This window comes from Gymnogyps californianus, chromosome 1, assembly GCF_018139145.2.
Source record: "Gymnogyps californianus isolate 813 chromosome 1, ASM1813914v2, whole genome shotgun sequence".
Lineage (NCBI taxonomy): Eukaryota > Metazoa > Chordata > Aves > Accipitriformes > Cathartidae > Gymnogyps > Gymnogyps californianus.
Window position 1 is genome coordinate 217,409,322 of NC_059471.1, and position 21,741 is coordinate 217,431,062.

At 51.1% G+C, this 21,741-nt stretch overlaps 1 protein-coding gene across 2 annotated transcripts; it reads right to left on the reverse strand.

Moving 5' to 3' along the window:
- Nucleotides 1-3,743: 3,743 nt before the first annotated feature.
- ANKRD16 (ankyrin repeat domain 16) lies at nucleotides 3,744-21,703 on the reverse strand. 2 transcript variants are annotated; one of them, XM_050910906.1, is made up of 9 exons: nucleotides 21,647-21,703; nucleotides 19,563-19,910; nucleotides 17,045-17,265; nucleotides 13,144-13,186; nucleotides 11,950-12,058; nucleotides 10,118-10,279; nucleotides 6,834-6,912; nucleotides 4,774-4,975; nucleotides 3,744-4,445 (listed from the first exon to the last, which is right to left on the reverse strand). In XM_050910906.1, exons 2-8 carry the CDS (start codon nucleotides 19,898-19,900, stop codon nucleotides 4,815-4,817), a joined length of 1,113 nt encoding a protein of 370 aa, XP_050766863.1. In that variant the 5' UTR covers nucleotides 19,901-19,910; nucleotides 21,647-21,703; the 3' UTR covers nucleotides 3,744-4,445; nucleotides 4,774-4,814. The 2 variants fall into 2 exon arrangements, with proteins under 2 accessions (XP_050766863.1, XP_050766853.1); XM_050910896.1 differs by having other exon boundaries at nucleotides 3,744-4,472.
- Nucleotides 21,704-21,741: the final 38 nt, after the last annotated feature.

Genomic DNA, 21,741 nt, shown 5'->3' on the forward strand with positions numbered 1-21,741 from the left:
CACGTGTGCAAAAGGAGCATGCACGCATGTGCAAGGGGCACGCACATGCTGGCGCATGGCCCTGCTGGATGCTCCCCACATGGCCGGGGTGGCTTGACACCCATCAGCAGCCCCGGGGCACCCCAGGGTGTCACTGGGTGCAGGGCAGAGCACCCATGGGTGCCGCGCTTGGTACTCACGCAGGAGGACCCAGGCATCCCCCCGCGGGGCCGGTGCTTTTCCATCACATCCCAGGGACGGCAGGGAAGCGCTTTTAACGGCAGCGCTTTGTTAATTATCGCAAGAAATGACGATAACTACGGTGTATTTCTACTTCCCAAACGCAGGTTTCACTTCTCGCCCGCGGCACCTCTCACATTTCCCCCTTTTCACCCCAAAACATGTGAAGAAGAGTTTTTGCTCTCATTCAGGATCACACTCGGTGCGGCAAATTCCCCTGTCCACAGCAAAACCACAACACGGCACTGACGCTAAGGAGCCAGAGCATTTTTGAGAAGATTTGAGCTTTTTTTTTTTTTTTGCATTTAAGTGGTTTTGTTTTTTTTTTTAATCCTCGCCGCTACCCAGTCTCCACCACCCACCGCTTCCTTGAAGCGAGGCAGGAATTTCCCAGCTGCGCGCTGGTTTTAACGCCCGGTGGATCAGCATCCCGGGAAAGGGGAGCGAGCCGGGAAGGGAACACATACGCAGCGGCCGTGGCAAAGCTGCTTAGGTGCCTCGGGGCCACTGGCGTGGATTAGACACCCGTAGGGCTTAAGACATCTTCATTTCATCATACGGCTGCGTTCCCGTATCTACCGGGGACACGCAACGCGGAGGGGCCGATGAAGAACCGGGCGAAGCTCCATCACGCAGCCGAAACCCCGCGGTGGTGGCTCAGATGGGGAGCAGAGCGGCTCCTTTTAAATGACTTTAATATTTGGAGGAGCAAAGCCCGGAGAGACGAACGCGGCTGCACGGCCGCGGGGGGAATCGGACCGGCCAGCCCCGAGGTGCCACGGGTGAAAGCTGCTCATCGATGGAGCGTATGTTTCCTGCTCCGTACGGGCATGGCTGGGCTCTGCGTCTTGCACCAAGCTCGTTCGCACCCAGGTAAGGAGAAGAAAAAAAAAAAAAAAAAAAAATCTTCATTTACAGGGTGTTGGTGAAGGTTCGGCAGCGCAGAGCGGTCGGTGGGAGAGCGTACGAGGAGCGAGCAACGCCGGTGGCGAGACAGGCAGCGAGGCGGTGACATTATCTGTCCAGGAACAGAGGCAAGCCGTCTTCTGCACCAGGCGATGCACAGAAACACCCGCGAGCGGGTGGCAGCGTCGGGCCCTTCAGGGACACCCTGTTTCTGGTACCCAAGCAGCAGGCACAAGGTTTTCTATCTATGAGCATCAGACAACCATCGATGTGCAATGAGCCACCACCACGAATCTCCGTCGGACAAGTCAGCGACACACGAGCAGCTTGGGGTGGGACAGACTGCCTCGATGGCAGCTGCAGGTTGGCTTGGAGGACTGGAGCGACGTCCGTACGGACGTACCCACAGTAGAAATGTTGAGACCGGCCTGGACAGAGGTTGAGGAGGAAGATCTGGCTGTGGGAGTAGCAGAAGGCAGGAGAAGAGACAGCAAAAGTTTGGTGGTGATGCACCATGGTCAGCACGTCCTCAAGCTCTTGGCTCATGTCGACCGCCAGCTAGTTAGGACATCAAGGTTGAGAGACAACAGCTGGAGAGTGAATCCTCGTAACTCTCAGAGAAGGGGAACAGGATGGAGTGAAAATCACCGCCAGCTCCTAAGAGGTACAAAAGGGCACATCCAAAACCGATACGTGGTCGCCAACCTAAGACAAGCCCAGGAGATGTGATGAGGACGCAATAGCTGCAGTCCCTCGTCCTCAGTGTCGTCGCAAGGAAAACTGGCTAGGCCACCCGGGCACACGTTTCAGTGTTTCTGAGTTTCAGGGGGGTGTGATGGTGTGACCGCCAGAGCAAAATCAATTTTATTTAAAACCAAAACACCTTCCCTTCCTATAAGGTCTCCCAGCGAGCCCCGACAGCGTTGCAACATTATTTCCTACCTATCCCGGGTAAGCTTCTACTTACCCTGACTGTATCTCAGCCACGTCCTACAAGACGAAGGCACTAGGTGTTCTCCTCTGCGGCTGCAGGACCAGGGGTGTTTGCAGGGCCCCTGGCAAGCGCCGGTGCCGAGGGTGGAAGAGGTGGCATAACAGGACAACGCCAAAGCCATGCGCCGGCTGCCGGGCTCCGCTCCAAGCTGCCTTCAGCCGCCGTGTGGCACGGAGCCCGGCTCTTGGGCTTCCTCCCCGGGGACCGGGCGCCCGCACCGTCTCTCCACGTGAGACGTCTGCCGGGAACGCGACGAGGGTTCGGACACACACAGTCTCGCGCTGCCGAGCTCTTCGCAGCATTTTGCAGCACACTTTTGCGGACACAAAGGTGTCTTGACCCCCTTGCTCCTATCTTGCAGCAAGTAAGCAACAGCAAAACCAGCAAGAAAGACAGCAAGGGCTCTTCCCCGGGCTAATGGTGCAGGCATAAAGCTGAATCCACGTTCCTTTTCTAACGTCCTTTTGTACTTGATCATCTGCGATAACAGCCGCCAGTTTGTTTCTGTGCATCTTTTTATTGCCTGAGGGGCAGATTTAAAAGAAGGGTAAATAAAAGACAGTGCTGGAGACGCGCCATTACGTCTCGCTTTTGGATGGGAGCACGGTGCCTGTGCTCCCCAGCCCAGGCGGACAGGCCCCTGCTACTGTCCAGAAGCTTTCGGAAATCATAAAGCACCTTCAAATAATGCAAATTCCCTTTTGTGTTTTCAAGGTGTTTGCCGTGGCCAGGAAAGCTAGAGGCAGACATTTGAAAACATTCTCACTTTCTTTCTCATAAAAGCTTAGACTCACAAGCAATCTGAGCTCGTTAGCAGGGATATTGCGAGGAAACAGCTATCTCATGGTTTGCTAAAATCATGAAAAGTGGGAATAAAGCAGCCCCCTGTGTTTACTGGGTTGCAGTATTGTTGTTTGCTGTATGGAGGCCAGGGCCGGATTTATGGAAGGATTCAGGATCTTTAGAGGAATAAAGCCACTTCCTCGCCTGCCCAGGGGCTGATACGGTTCCCACCACGCTGCACCGTTAGCACCTTCCAGCATTAATTTGTTTTTCCTCCCTGATGGAGAAGAATCTTCTTCACAGATGGAGAAACAAGACAGGGGAACACTGGCAAAAAGCAGGTCTTTGCAGGCATGTTTGGAAGAGTCTTAAGATGCTATCAAGCCCTGCTTCTCCCCCTCTTGCAAGCTATCAGCCCCCTCTCGCAGCCCCCCAAATTATTTTTGTGAGCGCGCTGCCTCTCCTCATGCAACGCGAGCCGGCAGAGGCAAGGAGGCCCTGACCCTCCTGTAAAGGCTGTTTAATTCGAGAGGAGCACGGCACTGTTGTCGCTCTGGCTTAGGATCGTCACGGCAAATTCTGCTCCAGGGACCACGGGGTGGGAATTTCTCAGTCAAACAGAGCTCAGCATCGTCTTAAACCCACCCGGGAGCACGTGGGTCATGCATCAACCATGACGTGAGCACCACAGCTTGGGCAGAGCAAAACCTAGCTCGCTCGCTCGCTCAGTTATAGGCCTGTCTGATTTTTAGCATCTGCTATTGCCAAAACCGCAGAATGCCGTTGCTTTTTACGTCTTGACGTTACATATAGACAGGGGTGTGCCATGTTTCTATGCAAAACCAAATTTATAATTCCAGATGCATACAAATAAACCAAACAGCTACAGTAGCTCTTACCTTTATGTGTATTCCAGGCTGTTAGAGACTCACTGGCTACATTAAATATTAAGCCATTTCCCTATATACTTCAAAGAGCAGATTTTTATTTTTTTTAAAGTTCATCAGTGGTGAGAAGTGCCAAGCAAGGCTGTCTGGAATAACAAATACCTCTTTTTTTTTTTCAGTCTGATCCAAAGACCCTTGATATCATCGCAAGGTTGAGGTCTTACTATTCATTTCAGCAGGCTTTGGGATCAGGCATGGGCCACAAAAAGGACATAAGAGGTTGATGCAGCTTGAAGACTCCCTGCGCTTGTCCTCTGCAGCTCAAACCCGACAAAGGAAGAGTCACCAAGGGCTCAGTTACACTGCACCGCACTCAGCCTCTCTCAGGGGCTATCGAAAGTGGTGGCCACTTGAAGCAACTTAAGAGCTTAGTGGAGAGCAGGTCCATTAAGGGCTCTAAAAATCAGCGATCCAGGTGTATCTTCTCCTTCAGGATGTCCATTGTATGGAAACATCCCAGCAAGAGCTAGGTAGGCTCCAGGGGGTTCAAGCCATGCAGGTCCCCAGAGGTCATCTGGCAGTGGCCCATTGGGCACCTTCCTTGGATGGTTATACTTCAGGGAGCTGCAGCCTCAGCTGTTTGGACGTGCTGGGTGCTGCACAAGAAAAGGTGAAGTTCAGCCCTGAAATTTGGATGTGAAAGAACAGCAGCCATGAATTTACAAGGATGGGACCAGTGAATTTACAAGGAACGTGACAGCCCAGACCCATTACGTCCATTAAATTTTTGAGATAATCCTATTTAAAACATGCTTTTCATGTCCATTATCTTTTTGAGATAATCTTATTTAAAATCTGTTTTCTCCTAAACGTATTTCCAAGTGTCAAGCTTGGTTTCTCTGCTCAATCCTTGGGCAAAAAACCCATCATTTTAAACAGGCGTTTGCCTAAATCGGAATAGTTGTTAAGTGATAACTAACGTACCACGCTGAAATGAAACGTGTTTCTCTTTTTCCCAGTTGGTCTCACGCGCTGACATTCGTCTCCTGGAAAACCTGGATGACATCTGGCTTCCTCGCCAGCTGCCGCGCCAGCATGCCCGTGCCATCCGGGGCGTCCTGCAGCCCGGCGCGGAGCAGGATCCGTGCGGCGTCCGCCTGCTGCCCAGCGCACGCTGCGTGCAGGGCTGTGGGGGAGACAAGATGTCGAGACAGGAGCTGAGATTGCCCGGCGGGTTCGGCCTCAGCCCGCTTCAAATGCAAACATCGGATTCCCAGCGAAGGAAACCGAGTCAGCGGAGGGAACACATCGAGGGTGAAAGACGACTTTTCCCCAGTTGCAACACCCAGCCAAGCAGCCGTGTGATGGCACAGCAGGGCTCAGCTGCCGCGGCCGTGCATGTCTACAGCAGCAATGGGATGACTAAACCTGCACAAACAGGGGACGCGTCCTCTTCCACACCCAGCCATACTGGTAGAAAAGCTATCAGCCTGGCTTACCCCAGCTATTATCCCCGTCTCTCCCTCGCAGATTACTAGTCACTCCAATCCATCAAGCAGTACTAACCTGGCTGAGCCAAAGCTAACCAGGTTTGCAAACATATTGGAAGTATTTAAGCCAATTTGGTTCATTTTGACAGAGTCATGGGCAGAGGGTGCGCACAGCAGGAGGAGGAGGCTGTGGGACAGAGCAGAAGGCCTCCGGGCTTCTTATGGCTCTGTGTTTGGGGTGGATTTAATAGTGATGTACAAGAGAGGGGCTTGAAACTACTCTGGATGTGACCTGGTTCCTTTACGGGCTGGGGCTCCCTGCCAGCTCACTCCAGGGTCAGGGAGTAAATGAGAAAGGTTTCCATGCACTGCGTGCAGCAAAGAGCATCCCACAGGAGGAGGCGGAAATACTCCAGCCCAAGCCCTAGCTCATCCCGCAGACCCCTCTGACAGCCGGCACGCTGATCCAGCATGGCTCCAGCACAGTTAGGCAGTCCTGTTACACTTGGCTTACGCAGTAGGGTGAGCCAGCCGCCTTCTCCTGCCCTAATCCTGCACAGGGGTGAGTATCTTTTACGCTGAGGGTTGTTAGCTCCTGCTGCAGGCTGATGTTGATCGTGGGGCATCCTGATCCCCATGGATAATCCATGCAGGATACTTTGCAGGAGCAGAGTCTGGGTGAGAATCGCCCCAGGACACACTGACGCTAATGCAGCAAAGGTGCCAGGGAACAGGGCAGCCGACGGGTGCGAGGAGCCACCACGAACGTCCCAGGGTTGGATGAGTTCAGCAGAGCTCGAATTTACTCACTGAGGGGGTGGAGGGAGAGATTGAGAGACACAAGACTGTTCATGCTCACCGCTGAAGCGTGTTATTAAGCAAACCTGAAGACTGGGTAAGTTGCCAATTTTGGCAATGGCTGAAACCATTTATGTATACTTTTTTTGAGAGAGAGAGATGCTGATGCAAGAGATGTCTCAGACTCTCACGCTGGGAATGCCAACTCACTGGCATTACTATAGCAACTGTATTTACGTTCAAGCTCTCTGTTATTATTTGCTCATAAGCCATTCCTAGGCAGTTTGCTGAGGAACTGAGGCTTAAGAGCTTGTGCAATCGTTGTATTTGTCTGCCCACCCTAACTGTTTCAAACTGGCTTATTTCAACCAAATTTGATGGTGAGGCGGCAGTATCAAAGATACTAAGCTCCTGAAAGTTCCATGCAAAATAAGCAGCTGGGTAAAGAGAAACACCAATTAGCATCTCTGTTCTTCCCCCAAGGGAAAGGCCCCAGTGCAGGCTCAACCACGCCATTAGACATCAGAAAGTCCAGCAGGAAGAGAGCCAGTGAATGAAAGCTGCAAAAAAAAAAAAAAAAACCCCAGGCTTACACGTCACGCTGCTCCAAGAGCCTTTTGCATACGCGCATCTGGCATCTCCTTGCATGCTCCGCTGAGCAGACGCAGCGCAGGCTGCTTTGGAGGTTGGGCTCCTGTTACTAAAGCGCGCTCTCGCTGTCATACAGAGGGTGAACAAACAGCTTGGCAGCCTTACCGGAACGGCTCTTCCCATCCTTTGCGTGGACATCAGCACCGAGGGACAGCAGCGTCTGGATGGTATGCACGTGTCCTTCCTGCAGTGGTGAGCACAGGCACGTGGAATTCAGAATCAGCTCTGCACAATTTCTCACCTTTGCATTTAGCAGAAATAACACAGGCCTGAAAAGAAAGGAGGCCACAAGCGATCTGTCCCTAACTGCATAGGGCACCTGGAAGGGCACAGAAGCAGATCCACTCTTTCACGGTCAAATCTGGGGCTACCAGGAGCTGCTTCAGACTCCAGAGGACCTTACAGCAGCTGGAAATCAGGGTCAGCTGCCTGTGGCAGTGCAGATCGGGTCCATTAGCCAGGGACTGCCCAGGCACAGCAGACAGGCTACCTTCACCCCACGGGAATTGGCCAGAGAGATGCCACCAGGCACCTTCTCCAGCCCTTCCGCTGGCTACCTGTGAAAGGAATTGGAGCTTGACCCTCGGTCAGCTTGTCTGCATACCTCACGTGTCCCTGGCAGCAATTTCAACCCAGAGGCTGAAAAAACAGCAAGAGGCATCCCAGGAGCATAATTCTGCAAACATTCAACACTGTTTTAAAATTGCAAGTGTTCAATTAAGACCAATAGTGCTTAAAATCACACTACAGTGCAGAGCTGTCTCTGGCAGTGGTGGTACAGCCAAAGACTGAGAGTGGTGCCTCGGCAGGGCAGGTGTGATAGACACACAACCCAGTCCAGATCCAGGCAGGTGGATCTGCTTTTAGACAACTGTAGATCCCATGTGATCTTCCTGATCACGGTCAATAGATCCACCTTGCACAGCCAGGACCTTGAGGTGTGAGGAATTTGGAGGACTGTCTCCCAGCGCGGCTTTGCTTTTGCCGGTGGCTGTGGAGGAGTTAATGCACAAACGACTTCTGACAACTGGGTGACACAACCTAAGGATGTTTCTTAATAGCAAATTAGTGCGCTAATTTGTCAGCCGATCTTGCCTTTGCCTCTCCAGACCTCACCTCCAATCAAGTAACTCCATTAAATTCCTTTTAACTTCAGCTGGCCACAGAGCTGTAGGATCCCTGACTTACCTTTCATAATTGGCAGCTGGCTGTTTTTTAAAAGGACTAAATGTCAGCAAAAAGCCATGTGTTTTCCCACACTGTAAATCCACTTCCAAATACCACGGGGATCTAGAGTTGCTCTTACTGAGGTGTATTTCAGTTCAAGAGAGCAGAACCTGTTGCTGATGTGGACTGTTGCGCATCTGCCTGCGGTACCCTCAGGCACCGGCATTTCCTAAAGGATTAGTCCAGTATTTGTAATGCCCTGTGAGAAGACGCAGAATGCCACGCTTACACACTGTCACGACCCACAGTGTCCTCTATCTTTCCTCTGCCGGTAGCCAATTTTAAACGCTGCAGGGGAAAAATGCAATACAGCCCCCACACCCCTCCTCTCTGCATAAGCTTCTCCGTAAATAAATCCTCTCTCCCTAAATAACACGCCTGATTTTGTAATTACTGCTTCAATGCAATGAATTAGTCTTTGTCGTGCGGCATGAGAATGGAAGGCTCTTATTTTTATCCCCACCACCCACTCTTTTCCCCCATTATCGTACGACTCCGTAGCATCTTCCCCCCTGCTCAAGGCTCCCATTTCCCTGCTGCATGCACACCCCCTCTCAGTGGCAAAGACAGCAAGCCAGGAACTGCTTTAGCTGCCACAGCCTTGGCAGCAAATTGAGTTGAAAGCGTAATTTGATTTTCATGTATTTATAAATGCAAAGTAATAAGAAAAGAAAAAAAAACCACCAGCCAAACAAATGATGCTGTAAATATAAAGTGACACTGAGCCTCGGGAAGGAAGAGAAACCCATCAAATCGCTCCCCAATCAGCTGCTCGCCAAGACAGAGCTGGGATCTTCTCCAAGGCACATTATATTCCCCAATAGCCTTGCTGTTAAACGTACCCTTGGCAACCAAAAGGGCTTTCAACATGGTTTCTCAGAGCATGAGGAAGGGAAGCTGGGAGAAAGGCCTCCTTTGTGGGAGCCAGCAAATGCCACGGCTGGGTCCTGCTGGAGGAGAATACTGTTGCCAGCACTCCCAGTAAGTGTCATTGATGCTTTTGTAGGAGTGGGGCGCTGGGATGCTGCTTCGTTCCCACTACAAGTCTAGACCGGGCTCTGAGTGCTGCATGTTAAAGCTCATGAGGTTTAACATGCAGGGATCCGAGCAGGGACCTTCCCTCGCCACCGGCTGCCAGCATGCTGCACACTGTGGTGCAACAGCACCAAGCAGAAGGGAGGCAGCAGGGTCCCAGGAGGGATCCTGGTCAGCGGTGAGGCTTTGGGGATCTGCTCTGCACTCCCAGGGAGCGTGGCAGGACCCACAGCCCAGCAGGCCCCACTTCCCCAACAGGCGTGAGATGGGAGGAGGAGAAAGCCCAAACGACTCTCACTGCCTGGAATTCAAAACAGCTCCTGTGCGAAGGACACAGATAAGCGCCCGGGAGCTCCCTCCACCTTTCTATCTCTCCTTTCTCCTGTCTGGCCATGGGCAGGCCAGAATCCGGCCTAGTGGGACAAACAGTTGCTGCTTCACAGCACATCAGCCATCTTCTGTCCAGCAAGCTGCTGACATGGAGACTGGCTACTGACCCACTGGGACCCAAGCCACCAGGGCTGAAGAAAGACAGAGAAAGAAATCTGAACAGCATTTCATCCACGTCTCCTCTGCCAGGCAAGCGAGAAAACGCTGGTGAAGAACTGTCACAGCTTATGAACTGTTGGTACCTACAGCTCCCAATAACTAGCAGGGTGGACTCCATTCAGGTATTGCACTTTGGTCCAAAGGCAGCGGACTGGAAGAGTAACGCTCATCAGAGGTGTGGGTCAAGCCCTATCCGCAGCATGGCCAACTGGATGCGTGGCAAAGGAGCTGTGCCCTGTTGCCAACCCGCCTCTGCTCCTCCACGATCCCACTCAGCCACACGCCAGGCAGGAGGGTTTACTAAACCGCAGCGCAGTCAGCGGCGTGGGCAGAAGAGTGGTGAACAGAGCAACTCAGATACCCACCGCCATTCTCCAGACAGCTGGACACACTTAATGAGGGTCTCAAAACCATTAAACAGGGTATGGGACTGGTCAGGAGCAGACAGACAGAGGATGAGCTAGGAATGTAAATCCTCCATCAGTGGCGAACATCTAAACCAGCCCATTTTAGATGCCTGCCTGTAGCACACCAACTGGCAAAGACTTTGCAGAGGAAGCCTGGGAACAGGAACAAACCTTGGCTGCGTAGTGCAGTGCTGTGAGTTGGAGGGCCGTCACTCTCTCGTTGACATCGACACCCAGCTCGGAGACGAGGAACTGGATGGCTTCATCCTGGGCCGTGACGGCTGCCCGGTGCAGAGGTTGAGCGCCCAGTGCGTCCACGGCTGAAGGACAGGCCTGGAATGGGGGCAGAGGGAAAGGGAAGGCAATGAACAGCCTGGCCAAACCTTGAAGGACAATCACCAGCCCAAGCAGAATCATGTCTGCCTGCCACGGCCATGGTGACGGCAATGAACACATGGGATGCCACCAGCAGGACCGGTGCAGTTGGTAGCACCATGATTTGCAAACCAGAGCCAGCTCGCTGCTGAGCTTTTTAAGTGATAAGCAAAACTAGTGCCAAAGAAGAACCAAACCCCCTCTCTCTTCAGCTGAGGCACATATGATGGGTTTCAACTCTTTAAAGCAGCAAGAAACAACCCATCTCCAACCTTTGTGCTGGTGGAGAAGAACTTGGACGCAGGTAGAAGGAGGGAGATGGGTGGATGACCTCATGAGATCTCTTCTGTGAGTCTCTGAACGTGAACCGCAAAGACATAAAATCAAGAAGTGTAACGGAAGTAATACACAGTGCACTCATCTTAAAGGATATAATCCAGCCTCTTGAAGTCTAGTGGGCCTGACTCATGGTTTTATAAAACCTAGAAGGTAGCAACACTGCCATTAGTGTTTCCAGTGCTGCTTCATGGCAGTAAGCCAGGGCACCACAATGAGGAAATTAAATCAACTATTCCATCTTCATTGCCTGAAATGTGAGACTAAAAACGTAAGCAAACTTCACAAATGTTTTATTCTGTAAGGGCCAGATGAGCGAAGACAAGCACATGAATGTCTCCTGAAGTCAACAAGTATCTACGCCCTTGAACTCAACCTGGGCATCAAACTGTCTCTGCCGGGTGAGGCTATGTGTTACAGCTGAGTAAATCCAAAGCCTGTGATCTTGAAAAGTGTGGTACCACATTGCCTGGCCCACTCCGTGTCATGCTGGGGGCTCAGCTGGCCAATTCAACCTGCCAGCGTGGCACAAACAGATTCACTGGTTTTGCCATGCTAGCTTTCTGCCAGGCCAGTGAGGCGCACCGGTTCGGCACGGTGTCCGATGAACACCAGAGCTGGTGCAGGGGAGATGCAAAAGTGAGGGCAAAGTAGATGAGAAGGGAGGCACAACCCCACCTCTGTGAGAATCAGCCATTAGGTGGGCTCCAACCATCTCACATCAATTCAGCAGTCAATAAATAACGCAGTGGTCTGGTTCCTGCTACGCACAATTGGCTCTAATGACACCCCTGTTACGGCTTGTACGTTGGAGGAAATCAGAGATTACTGGGAGACAACATGGGAGCAGCAGCTGCCACAAGAAGGGAGGCCAGAGATGAGCTGCTGCCGGCGCAGCCAGATGCCTCTGTGTTATCCACCCTCAGCGCTGCCACGAGAGCCTCCACGCTGAGCCCTGGCACTCCCGAGTGCTGGTCTTGGCTTTGACACAGCTGCCCCTGCAGCGCTGGGCAAGTCCTGTCCCCTCCTGCCACTGCCTTGTGTCTCCATCCCCCTTCACCAGCTATGGGGACATATCCCTGCCCCAGCGTGAGATCTTCACCATGAGCTGAGTCCTGGTGGCCTTACTTGGCAAAATCTTGCTCATCTCCAGGGAGAATTTGCCTTCTTTTGCAATTCACTTCTTTACAGTTTGGGAATTTGCTTCTTTACAATATGGAACGTGTGGATTGCCTGTCCTGGCAGTTCTAGGTCAGGTCCTGGAGGAGGGAGGTGAGGTTTTTGGCACCTACCTGGTGTTTTTCCAGGAGCAGCCGGGCAATGTTGACATGTCCATTCTGGATAGCATCCATAAAGGGAGTGACTCCACATTTGTCTCTGCTGTCAGGTTTGTACTGGCACCTGGGAGAGAAGACAAAAGCCAGGACAGAGTTGTTGGCGGCCCTAAAATCCTTTCTGCACTAGTTGCTTTGTGTTGGCGGGGCAGGACACTATCAGCAGATAGGATCGGAAATGGCATATATAAAGCCTGTCCGTAGACCATGCATAAACCTGTCTCGGTGCTTTATGGCCTGGGGTACGGTCTGCCGGGGTTTTTTGGGTCAGAGATCTGGTACTCAGTTGGTGCAGCTTGTTCGGGCTGCAGAAAAGCCAGGGCTCTACAGATCATTTTTATTTCCCTTGCTCCCTGAACAGAGGATCTCTAGAAGGGGTAAGGTGTGCGCTGGCAGAGGGGAAAACCATATCCTCATGTAACGACGCCACGTACAAAATCAAAGCTCACAGGTCTCGCTCAGGTTAAAGCTCCATTGAAATGAGAGAAGACTGAATTAAAATTGAAAGCCTGGCTTAAATCACAGGGCTATGTTTATGCTGGGCCAAGCATGGACAAGAATTAACAAGGCTGGGATGAGTCGGCTAACGGGAGCTGCGGCTAGCAGCGGCTGCGAGGCCCAGGGAAAGCTGCTCCAGCTCTGGCAGCAGGCAGTGCTGGTTAGGAAGGTAACAGGGTCAGGATGACTGGGCACAGGCTGATTTAAAGCCACTTCACAGCAGTCTCCTGGGAGCTGCAGTTTGAAAATAAAGCCTGGAGGCTGAGTCCAGCCTAGAGGAGCTGCACCCAGAACCGAGCTGTCAGAAAACTGTTTTGTTGTTATCGTAGGGCCTCGGACACATTGGAGGCAACGGGAATGAATCAGCACAGAAAAAGAGCAGAGTTATATAACTGGGGCTTATGTCATAGCAAAGTCAGAGCCCATCGGAGCCCATCCAGAGACTGTCCTTGTCTCAAAGGCCCCTAACCGGCCGTGAAAAACCCGGAGAAAACGGAGAAGGCCTCGGGATCGCATGCAGGGCAGCTGTGTAACCGGGCTTCCCGAACGGCATGAACGCCCTTTGTGTCTGGGCGGCTGGAGCAAGCCTGGCGGCGGACGGGAGGCGGGGGAGAGCAGGGAGGCAGAGGCAGTGCCAGGAGGGAGCCTGCTTACCGCTCCAGGAGCAGCTCCACAACGTCAAAACAGCCGTGCATTGCTACGAGAGAGAGGATATGCACAGTTAATTTATGTTTTCATGCCACCGTCCGCCTACAGTGAAACATAATCAGGTTTCTGACCCTTTTGGCTGGCTTTTGATGAGGGAAAGGGTTCCAAGAGGCTTTAAATTCCAAGGTTTTTTTAATTAAAACATCATCTCCAGATCTCAAGCCTTCGCTTCCCCTGATCTTATAGGAAAACACTAGATAAAACAGGGAAAAGGCATGCATATAGGCACCGTTTGCCTCTACCTGCAGAGTACATGCGTGAGAGCGTACATGCAATTAAGCCGACACAAAGATCTTTTCTTGCAAGTATTTGTTAATCCCTGAAGTGAAATCTGTGAGAAGCAAAATGAACACAAAGCAGGGAGCTGGTGAATAGCTGGATGGCGTTTCCACCCCTCCTCAGCCACTCAAACTACCCATCACTCCCATCTCATCATCCTAATGAAGCATCCTCACCCAGACAGCATCTCAGAGGAAAAACAACAACAGTGGGGGAGGATTTGAACATCATGCACTGAAATATTCTCTCTATTTATTTAAAACACATCGTATTACGGCAATGTAAAGATAGCCTTGATCAGGCTTTTTTTCTGCAGGTCATTTTGCAAAACAAATGAAATACATTAAAGAAAAAAAAAAAATCAAACCAAGCCCAGAGCTGCTACATCAGGCTATTTACTCTGTGCGATGAAAGAAGGACCCCTGACAAATGTGTGTTACCAGCAATAACCTTCAGACGCAGCTGCACAATAGATGCTCTTTGAAAGCCCAACGAAGGGTTCCCATCCTCCCAGATCTTGGCCGTTCGCTCCTGCTCCCTGCCCGTTTTTCACCCCTTCACCTGAGCTGATGTAAATACAGGCAGAGCCACACTGTGAAAAAGATTTTTGAAATGGAGGCTTTAAAAAACCCAAGCTATGTGAAGAAAAAACACCCCAAGCAACACGATTACATCCTTTAACAGCAACAGAGACACAAGAAAGCTGCAGTGCTCAGATCCACTGTTGCACTCCACTTCCTCTAATTACATCTCCCCCGCTCTCTTGCCTCAGGCTACGGATATACGAAGCAGAAAAGCTTAAGGAATCAACCTGAAAAAAATTGCACTGGAGGGAGAAAATTACCCATCATCTATCCAGGGATAACTGTGCCAGGAAGCCAGCTGGACTGGTCACGGGTTAATGTGCTCATATCCACACCCTTGGGATGTAAACTCATTGAGACGGCAGTTCATCTTGACATGATTTCCCCCAGCAACTCCAGCACCGTCTCCAGCCCCTCGCCCGTGCCCCCGCCTCAGGAGCTGTGTCTGTGTAACTCGGCTATGTGGTGGTGTGCGTGGGGATGCTGGCACCAGCACCCGTGGAGCAGCAGCCTCCGCATCGTCCTGGGTTAAAATTATGCTGGGGGCAAAGGTGGTTTAAGCAGCTCCAGCCCTTCCCGCTGCCCAGTCGCTCCCGCACCGGCTGCTGCTCCACCAATGTATGGTCCAGGGTCTAACCTGGATCAGTAAAATGACCAGAAATCAACCCAAATCATGGGCTGATGGCTTTGCCACAGTGAAAGTCAAATATAGGAGGCAACACAGAGGTGGAGACACCTCTATGAAGCAGTGAGAACCAGACGCTGGATCCCACTGTCGCTGTCTGTATCCCCATATCCCAAGCGCTACGAGGCAGGGAGGAGACTTTAAGCTTAAGGTCAGAAGCATCCCTTTTCCTCAGGACAGTCCTCACCCTGCTCCTGACCCTGTCCCCAGACCCTCAACCCCCAGATCCCAACCCAACGTCCACCTCTCTGTGGGAGAGGGCTGAGAGGGGGCTGCGAGCCCAGCCTGCCAGCCCGGACAAGACCTGGGATTGAGCAGGGACAGGAGAACACACAAATAAATGAGGATTAGTCATTTCTCATTCAGGCAACCTGCTCCTTGCCGCCCAGCCTGAAACATCAAACAACTCATCAGTTATTTTTCATTTGCAGGTCAAGCACAAGGACTAAGGCGCAGCCAATGCCCCTGGGCTGGGACTGTCACTGCTGATGAGCACAGCGCGGTGGACAGGCAGCTACTGAGGGCCAGAGAAGTAACGGGAACGACAGCTAAGGAGCAACATACTCAACAGATTAATTACAGCACAGCAGGGATCTCCTCACGATACCTCAGGTCTTTCCAGAGAGTCAATCCCTATTAAATTCTTTGGGAAATGAGTTTAGGTAGCCGCAGCTTTGAGCGGTGGCTCTCCACGCTCATCTCTCCTGCGGAGACACTGCCGAGCCCTGGGACACACGGCCTAATCCCCGCTCAGGGATGGGGGCATGTTTCAGATTCAGCAACCACCCTCCTGCCCCACAACGTCACCCTGACTTGGTGTCACACCACTCACTCACTCACTTTCATCGTCCACTCTCACTGCATCTCCGAAGGGCAGAGTTAAGAGGATTTAAGCTCTGGGAAGACCCATGCTTTATCTGCACTGCTTAGCTTGCACGGGTCTGTGGGTAACCAGACCCGATACTCTGTAAGGGGCAATGAGACACAGCGGGACAAACGTAATTTGCATTAACAGATTTTTGAGCCATTCAACTTATTAAAACTCAGAGAACTTAACTGAGGCATACCTTGCGCATCATTCATAAATTAAGATGAATCGCTCCATCTCAAGGATGAGAGAGTCAGAAAGCCAGAAAACAAATCCAAACTGCCTCTGGGTCACCGTTCAGCTAACTGTGCCCTTCTGCTCCCCACCATGCCTGATGATGTCTGTGGTTCTTCAGACCAGTTCACTCCCTTTATATGTCCTTTTAAACCAACGAAAGGGGCAGAGAAGGGGAATCAGACATGGTGGGCTCCAACCCTAACAACAGCCCCTGCGTATTCCCAGCAGAGACTATCCTTCCCCTTTGAAGAAAGGCACTCTGGATTTCTCACTAGATACTACCTTCTTAAGAGCAATGTGAGAATACCAAAACCTGTGATGCTCCTTCTGGAGGTTATGCCTAGAGACCCTACAGCTCTTCGGATTTGCCATAATGACGTAACCCACCAAGTATTCGGACAAAAATGGATCATTTCAAGAGATACGTCTCTTACAAAAACTGACGACGTAACTGGTAAAAATGTCCGTCAACAGGCAGATCCCAAAAGGTGCCTCTCAGCAGCTCTGCCGCTTTTAGGACTTTTAAAATGCCAGGATATGCTTGGAGCCTTGCAGATTTTCCAACTGCAATTCGCAGCTTTATACGCCAGTAAGGAAAAGTGTATTGCAATGTGTTCTGAGCCGTGGGAGCTTGGACGTATCTGTCACAGGGAGGCAGAGATGGAGACGAACACCCTGGTCCAAGGAGGCCAAAGTCAGTGGGTGATCACGAGCGCTCCTGGGATGGATCCACCACTCCCAAGAGAACATAACTGTTACGCACCACAAAAACATGCTTTGAGTACAGGCAAAATCCAGTGAAATGGGAACTGAGGACCCTCCAACCTCACAAGCTCAATCTTCGGCACATCATTACCAAATATTAAGCCTAATTCTTGCTGTTTATTTATCTGAAAGCAACTAAAATGAGTGTCTGTCCTGAGGTGAAACCCTGCAAAGACGCAGCAGAGCACTGTTGGCAGGCTGAAGTTCAGAGAGGTGAGCTCCCACTAATGCTCACCACTAGCCTCCTTTCATTTAATTTCAATAACTTAATATTTAACCGTTTCCCTCTGTTTTTTTATCAAGATAGGCCACACTTTGCTTCTCCAAACTAAACGTGAACTGAAACAACAGCCCCTTTCTGTTCTTCGCTGCCATCACAGGCCACTTTTCTCTTCCAACCTGTCTGGTGGCAACAGGACCCTCTTTTACCTGCTGTGTGCAGAGGCGTTCTCTTTATCGTGCTCTCCGTGTCCCAGCTGCTGGGGGATGTGTCCAGCAGGTACCGGAGGACCTGGGGATGGCCCTCCCGGCTCGCAATGTGGAAGCAATTCCAGCCATCCTTATTCTTCAGCAGTGGGTTGGCTCCATGCTCCACGAGAGCTTTGATCACCTCCAGGTTTTGCCTGGTGCAAGCCATCATTAGGGGAGTCCTGAAAGAAAGACGAGGCAAACATAATAACCAGAGAGACAGTGCCATACGAGCCTGACAGCTTTTGTTCTAACGTCTGAGCTTGAAGCATGATTTAAAGTTGTCTGTAGCACCAACTGGTCTGTCTAATAAAACACAGTAGCTCAGTGCCAGCTGTGGTGAGCTAGCCAGAGGGAAAACTGATGTGCTAAAACCACTCTGAGGTAGTAGGAAACTTTGCTGGCTAAAGGCAAAGACCTTCTCCAAGCCCGAGGCTAAATTTATCGTCTCACCTGGATTCAGACGCTTTGACTGAGGCTCACCACGTGCTGCATACGGACCCGTGAGATTTTACAGCACTGCTTTTTCACGCAGGTAATATGGGGTCTGGACTTTTGGGGACTGTTGAGACAGAGCTGTTAAAATCAGTGTTTCTTAGCCCAGCCAGTCACCCAGACAGGCACCTGGGGCCACAGGCAGCAAACCACAGACAACTCCGCATCTCCTGGCAGCAGAGCATGAATGTACCAGCAAATGCCACTCTGGAACACTGCTGATGCAGAGCAGCTGGTCTGAGAGTGAAGCTTTTCACAGTTTTGTCCTGTTTCACGTGTCTGGGAACAACCTTTGATATTTAAAAGCATAAAATGCTCCAGTTGTAAGGACAGAGGACAGGAAGAGAGTGCTGAGAAGGGAGATAAAATCTCCAGCGATGGAGATTTTTAAGAAGAGATTAGACATGCATCTGCTGTGGACGATGGGGTAGAGCTGAGTCTGGAGCTCTGTGTTTCCTGCAGCTCCATTTCTATACAGTGCCTCAGATCGGCGTATATTTTCAATGCAAATGAGACTTTGTCCGAGGGCTGGGACATGCGCTAGCAAGCACGTAGCTCCCCATTTTTAATCCATGGATGGAAGGGTACTGCGGGCCTAGCACACAAAACCAGGCTCGCACACGCGTCTGCACGCAGTTCATGAGATCTCTGCCTCCCTCTGCTCCCCCTGATGTCAGCACGACGCTGGCACAGCCTCGAATTACGAGGACTGCGATGCTGCCTTTGTATTTACGTTAGTTCAGCTTCAAAACAACCCCCCCGGGCTTTAATTTGTGGGCTGGGGAGAATCTTTGCTTTCTTTTTGCGAGGTGGTACACAGATATCTCCCTCCCCAAGAAGAGAATTTGACATTAATCAGGCCTGCTGCTTGTTTGTGGATTAGGCTTTATTTTTTATTCCCAATTCTCACTGCTTCATCGTTTGCTTACGCATTACCCACGTGGCAGGCAAACAAAAGCCCTGAAGAAACGAGTTGTTTCTTGGGTTGTTGAAGCTGTCGCTATTGTATCAGTAGCAAATCTGACCTAAGAGGCTCTGTTTGCTGGGGGGAAACAAGAGTAAAACTTACTTTTTATCTTCTTATTTCAGTTTCTGAGGACCGGGACACAAAAGAGTGAATCAGTATCACTGATTCCCATCAAACAGGGGAGTGGGGAAGAACAAATAGCTGCGGATGAAAGCTTTTAAATTGGATCTGCTAATGAAGCAGTAATTTACAACTTCTATGATAAACAGGGGGAAATCAGCGATAGGGCTGGAATTTAGCCCAGAAAGCCAACCGTACCCTGGGCTGCATCACAAGAAGCGTGGCCAGCAGGTCGAGGGAGGGGATTCTCCTCCTCTGCTCCGCTCTCATGAGACCCCACCTGCAGTACTGCGTCCAGCTCTGGAGTCCTCAGCACAGGAAAGACATGGACCTGTTGGAGCAGGACCAGAGGAGGCCGCAAAAACGATCAGAGGGCTGGAGCACCTCTCCTATGAAGACATGCTGAGAGAGTTGGGGTTGCTCAGCCTGAAGAAGAGAAGGCTCCGGGGAGACCTTCCAGCAGCCTTCCAGTACCTAAAGGGGGCCTACAGGAAAGCTGGAGAGGGACTTTTTACAAGGGCGTGTAGTGATAGGACAAGCGGTAGTGGCTTTAACCTGAAAGAGGGGAGATTTAGATTAGATGCGAGGAGGAAGTTCTTCACTGTGAGGGTGGTGAAACACTGGCACAGGTTGCCCAGAGAGGTGGGAGATGCCCCATCCCTGGAAACATTCAAGGTCAGGCTGGACGGGGCTCTGAGCAACCTGATCGAGTTGAAGATGTCCCTGCTCACGGCAGGGGGGTTGGACTAGACGACCTTTAAAGGTTCCTTCCAACCCAAACCATTCTATGATTCCATGATAGTAAATGACGGCTCCTGCAGTCACATTCCCACCTTCTGCACCCAAACCCCTTTCCGATGTCGCTCTGACTCACAGCCAAGCAAGCCAGTGACCTACCAGTCTGCCTTTTTCAAGCAGTCTACGCTCGCACCTCTCTCCAGGAGGTAGGAGACACACTCCCCGTGGCCCATGGAGGCTGCTTCGTGGAGGGGTCTTTTGTAGTCGCTATTGAACACCTCAATGTCCATCCCCAGCGTCTCTACCAGGTAGGCGAGGACGTCCCGGTGCCCGTATCGGGCAGCATGGTGCAGCAGCGTGTCCCCCGAGCGCCCATAGCGCTGGCTCCGCACTGCTGGGACCAGCGCGTTGTCCGGCCGCAGCTCGTCCCGGAGGAGGTCCAGCCGTCCCTCCTGCACCAGCCGGAGGAGCGGCCTCGGCCTCTCCCCCTCCGCCATGGCTAGAGATCTGGAAAAAAAAGAGGCAAAAATCAGGACTATGGTTTCAAACTGCGTGAATACAATGGCCGCTCCCTGGGTCGGGATGAACAGAAATTACCTTTTCCCTCAGGAAAAACAGAACCCGGCCTCTCCCTCCAGAAAAACAGGAATTTCCTTTTCCCTCAGCAAATCTACAAACCCGTCTCTCTCTCAGGATAACCAGAAATTTCCTTCTCCCTCAGGATAACTAGAAATTTCCTTTTCCCTCCAGAAAACCAGAAACCAGCATCTCCTTCAAGAAAACCAGAAATTTCCTCTCCCCTTAGGAAATCCAGGAACTGGCCTCTCCCTCAGGAAAACCAGAAATTTCCTTTTCCCTTGGGAAAACCAGGAACTGGTCTCTCCCTCCACAAAACAAGGAATTTCCTTTCCCTTAGGGAAACCAGGATCCAACCTCTCCCTCAGGAAAAACAGAAATTCCCTTTCCCCTCAGGAAAACAAGAAATTTCCTTTTCCCTTGGGAAAACCAGGAACCAGACACTCCCTCCGGAAAATTAGAAACCAGTCTTTCCCTCAGGAAAACCAGAAATTTCCTTCTCCTTCAGGAAAACCAGAAACTGGCCTATTCTTTAGGAAAAACAGAAACTCTCTTATCCCTTAGGAAAACCAGAAATTTCCTTTTCCCTTAGGAAAAACAGAAACTGGCATCTCCCTCAGGAAAAACAAAAATTTCCTTCTCCCACCGGAAAAAAAGAAATTTCCTTTTCCGGTGGGAAAAACAGAAACCGGCCTCTCCCTCTGGAAAACCTGAATTTTCCAAGGAAAAAGGGAGTTCTTTTCCCTTAGGAAAACCAGGAAGGGGCCTCTCCCTCAGTAAAACCAGAAATTTCTTTTTCTGTCAGGAAAACCAGAAACCCAACTCTCTCTGCAGAAAACCAGAAATTCCCTTTTCCTCAGGAAAACCAGACTCTCCCTCAGCAAATCCAGAAATTACCTTTCCCTCAGGAAAACCAGAAACCTGCCTCCTCCTCAGGAAAAACAGAAATTCCCTTTTCCCTCAGGAAAAACAGACAATTCCTTTTCGCTCTGGAAAACCAGGAACCCGCCTCTTCCTCCAGAAAACCAGTAATTTCCTTTTCCCCTCAGGAACCGTCAGAAACCGGCCCCTCCTTCAGGAAAATCAGAAATTTCCTTTCCCTTCAGGAAAACCAGAAACTTCCTTTTCCCTTGGGAAAACAAGGAACTAGCGGCTCCCTCAGGAAAAACAGAATTTTCCTTTTCTGTCTGGAAAACCAGGAACTGGTCTCTCCCTCAGGAAATCCAGAAATTTCCCTTTCCCTCAGGAAAACCTGAAATTCCCTTTCCCCTTAGGAAAACCAGAAACCAGTCGCTCCCTCAGCAAATCCAGAAATTTCCCTTTCTCTCCGGAAACCCTGAAATTTCCTTTTTCCTCTGGAAAATTAGTAATTTCCTCTTCCCTCAGGAAAACCAGAAACCAGCCTCTCCTTCAGGAAAACCAGAAATTCTCGTTTCCCTTAGGAAATTCAGAAAATGACCTCTCCTTCAGTGAAACCAGAAATTTCCATTTCCCTCTGGAAAATCAGAACCCAGCCTCTCCCTCCAGAAAACCAGAAATTCCCTTTTCCCTCAGGAATACCAGGAACCGGCCCTTCCCTCAGGCTGGGGACCCGCCACATTTCCCTCCCTTCAGCCCACGTCGTGGTGGGTCCCTGAGCAGGGCATTCCCCGGCGGTTAAAACCCACCCGCGCTCTGTTGGGGCTGCGTGACGTCACGCGTGGCAATACGCGGCGGCGTGATGTCACCCGCGGAGTAGAGGAGGGGGGGTGACGGTAAACTC

Bases quoted from the DNA above. Each gene is read 5' to 3' on its own strand.
- ANKRD16 (XM_050910906.1), bottom strand. From the start codon at position 19,900: ATGGCGGAGGGGGAGAGGCCGAGGCCGCTCCTCCGGCTGGTGCAGGAG. The intron at 13,187-17,044 runs GTAAAAGAGGGT...TCTCTCTCGTAG, and splicing joins AACGCCTCTGCACACAGCAG to CAATGCACGGCTGTTTTGAC. The intron at 12,059-13,143 runs GTAAGCAGGCTC...CTTCTCTCCCAG, and splicing joins GTGGAGCTGCTCCTGGAGCG to GTGCCAGTACAAACCTGACA.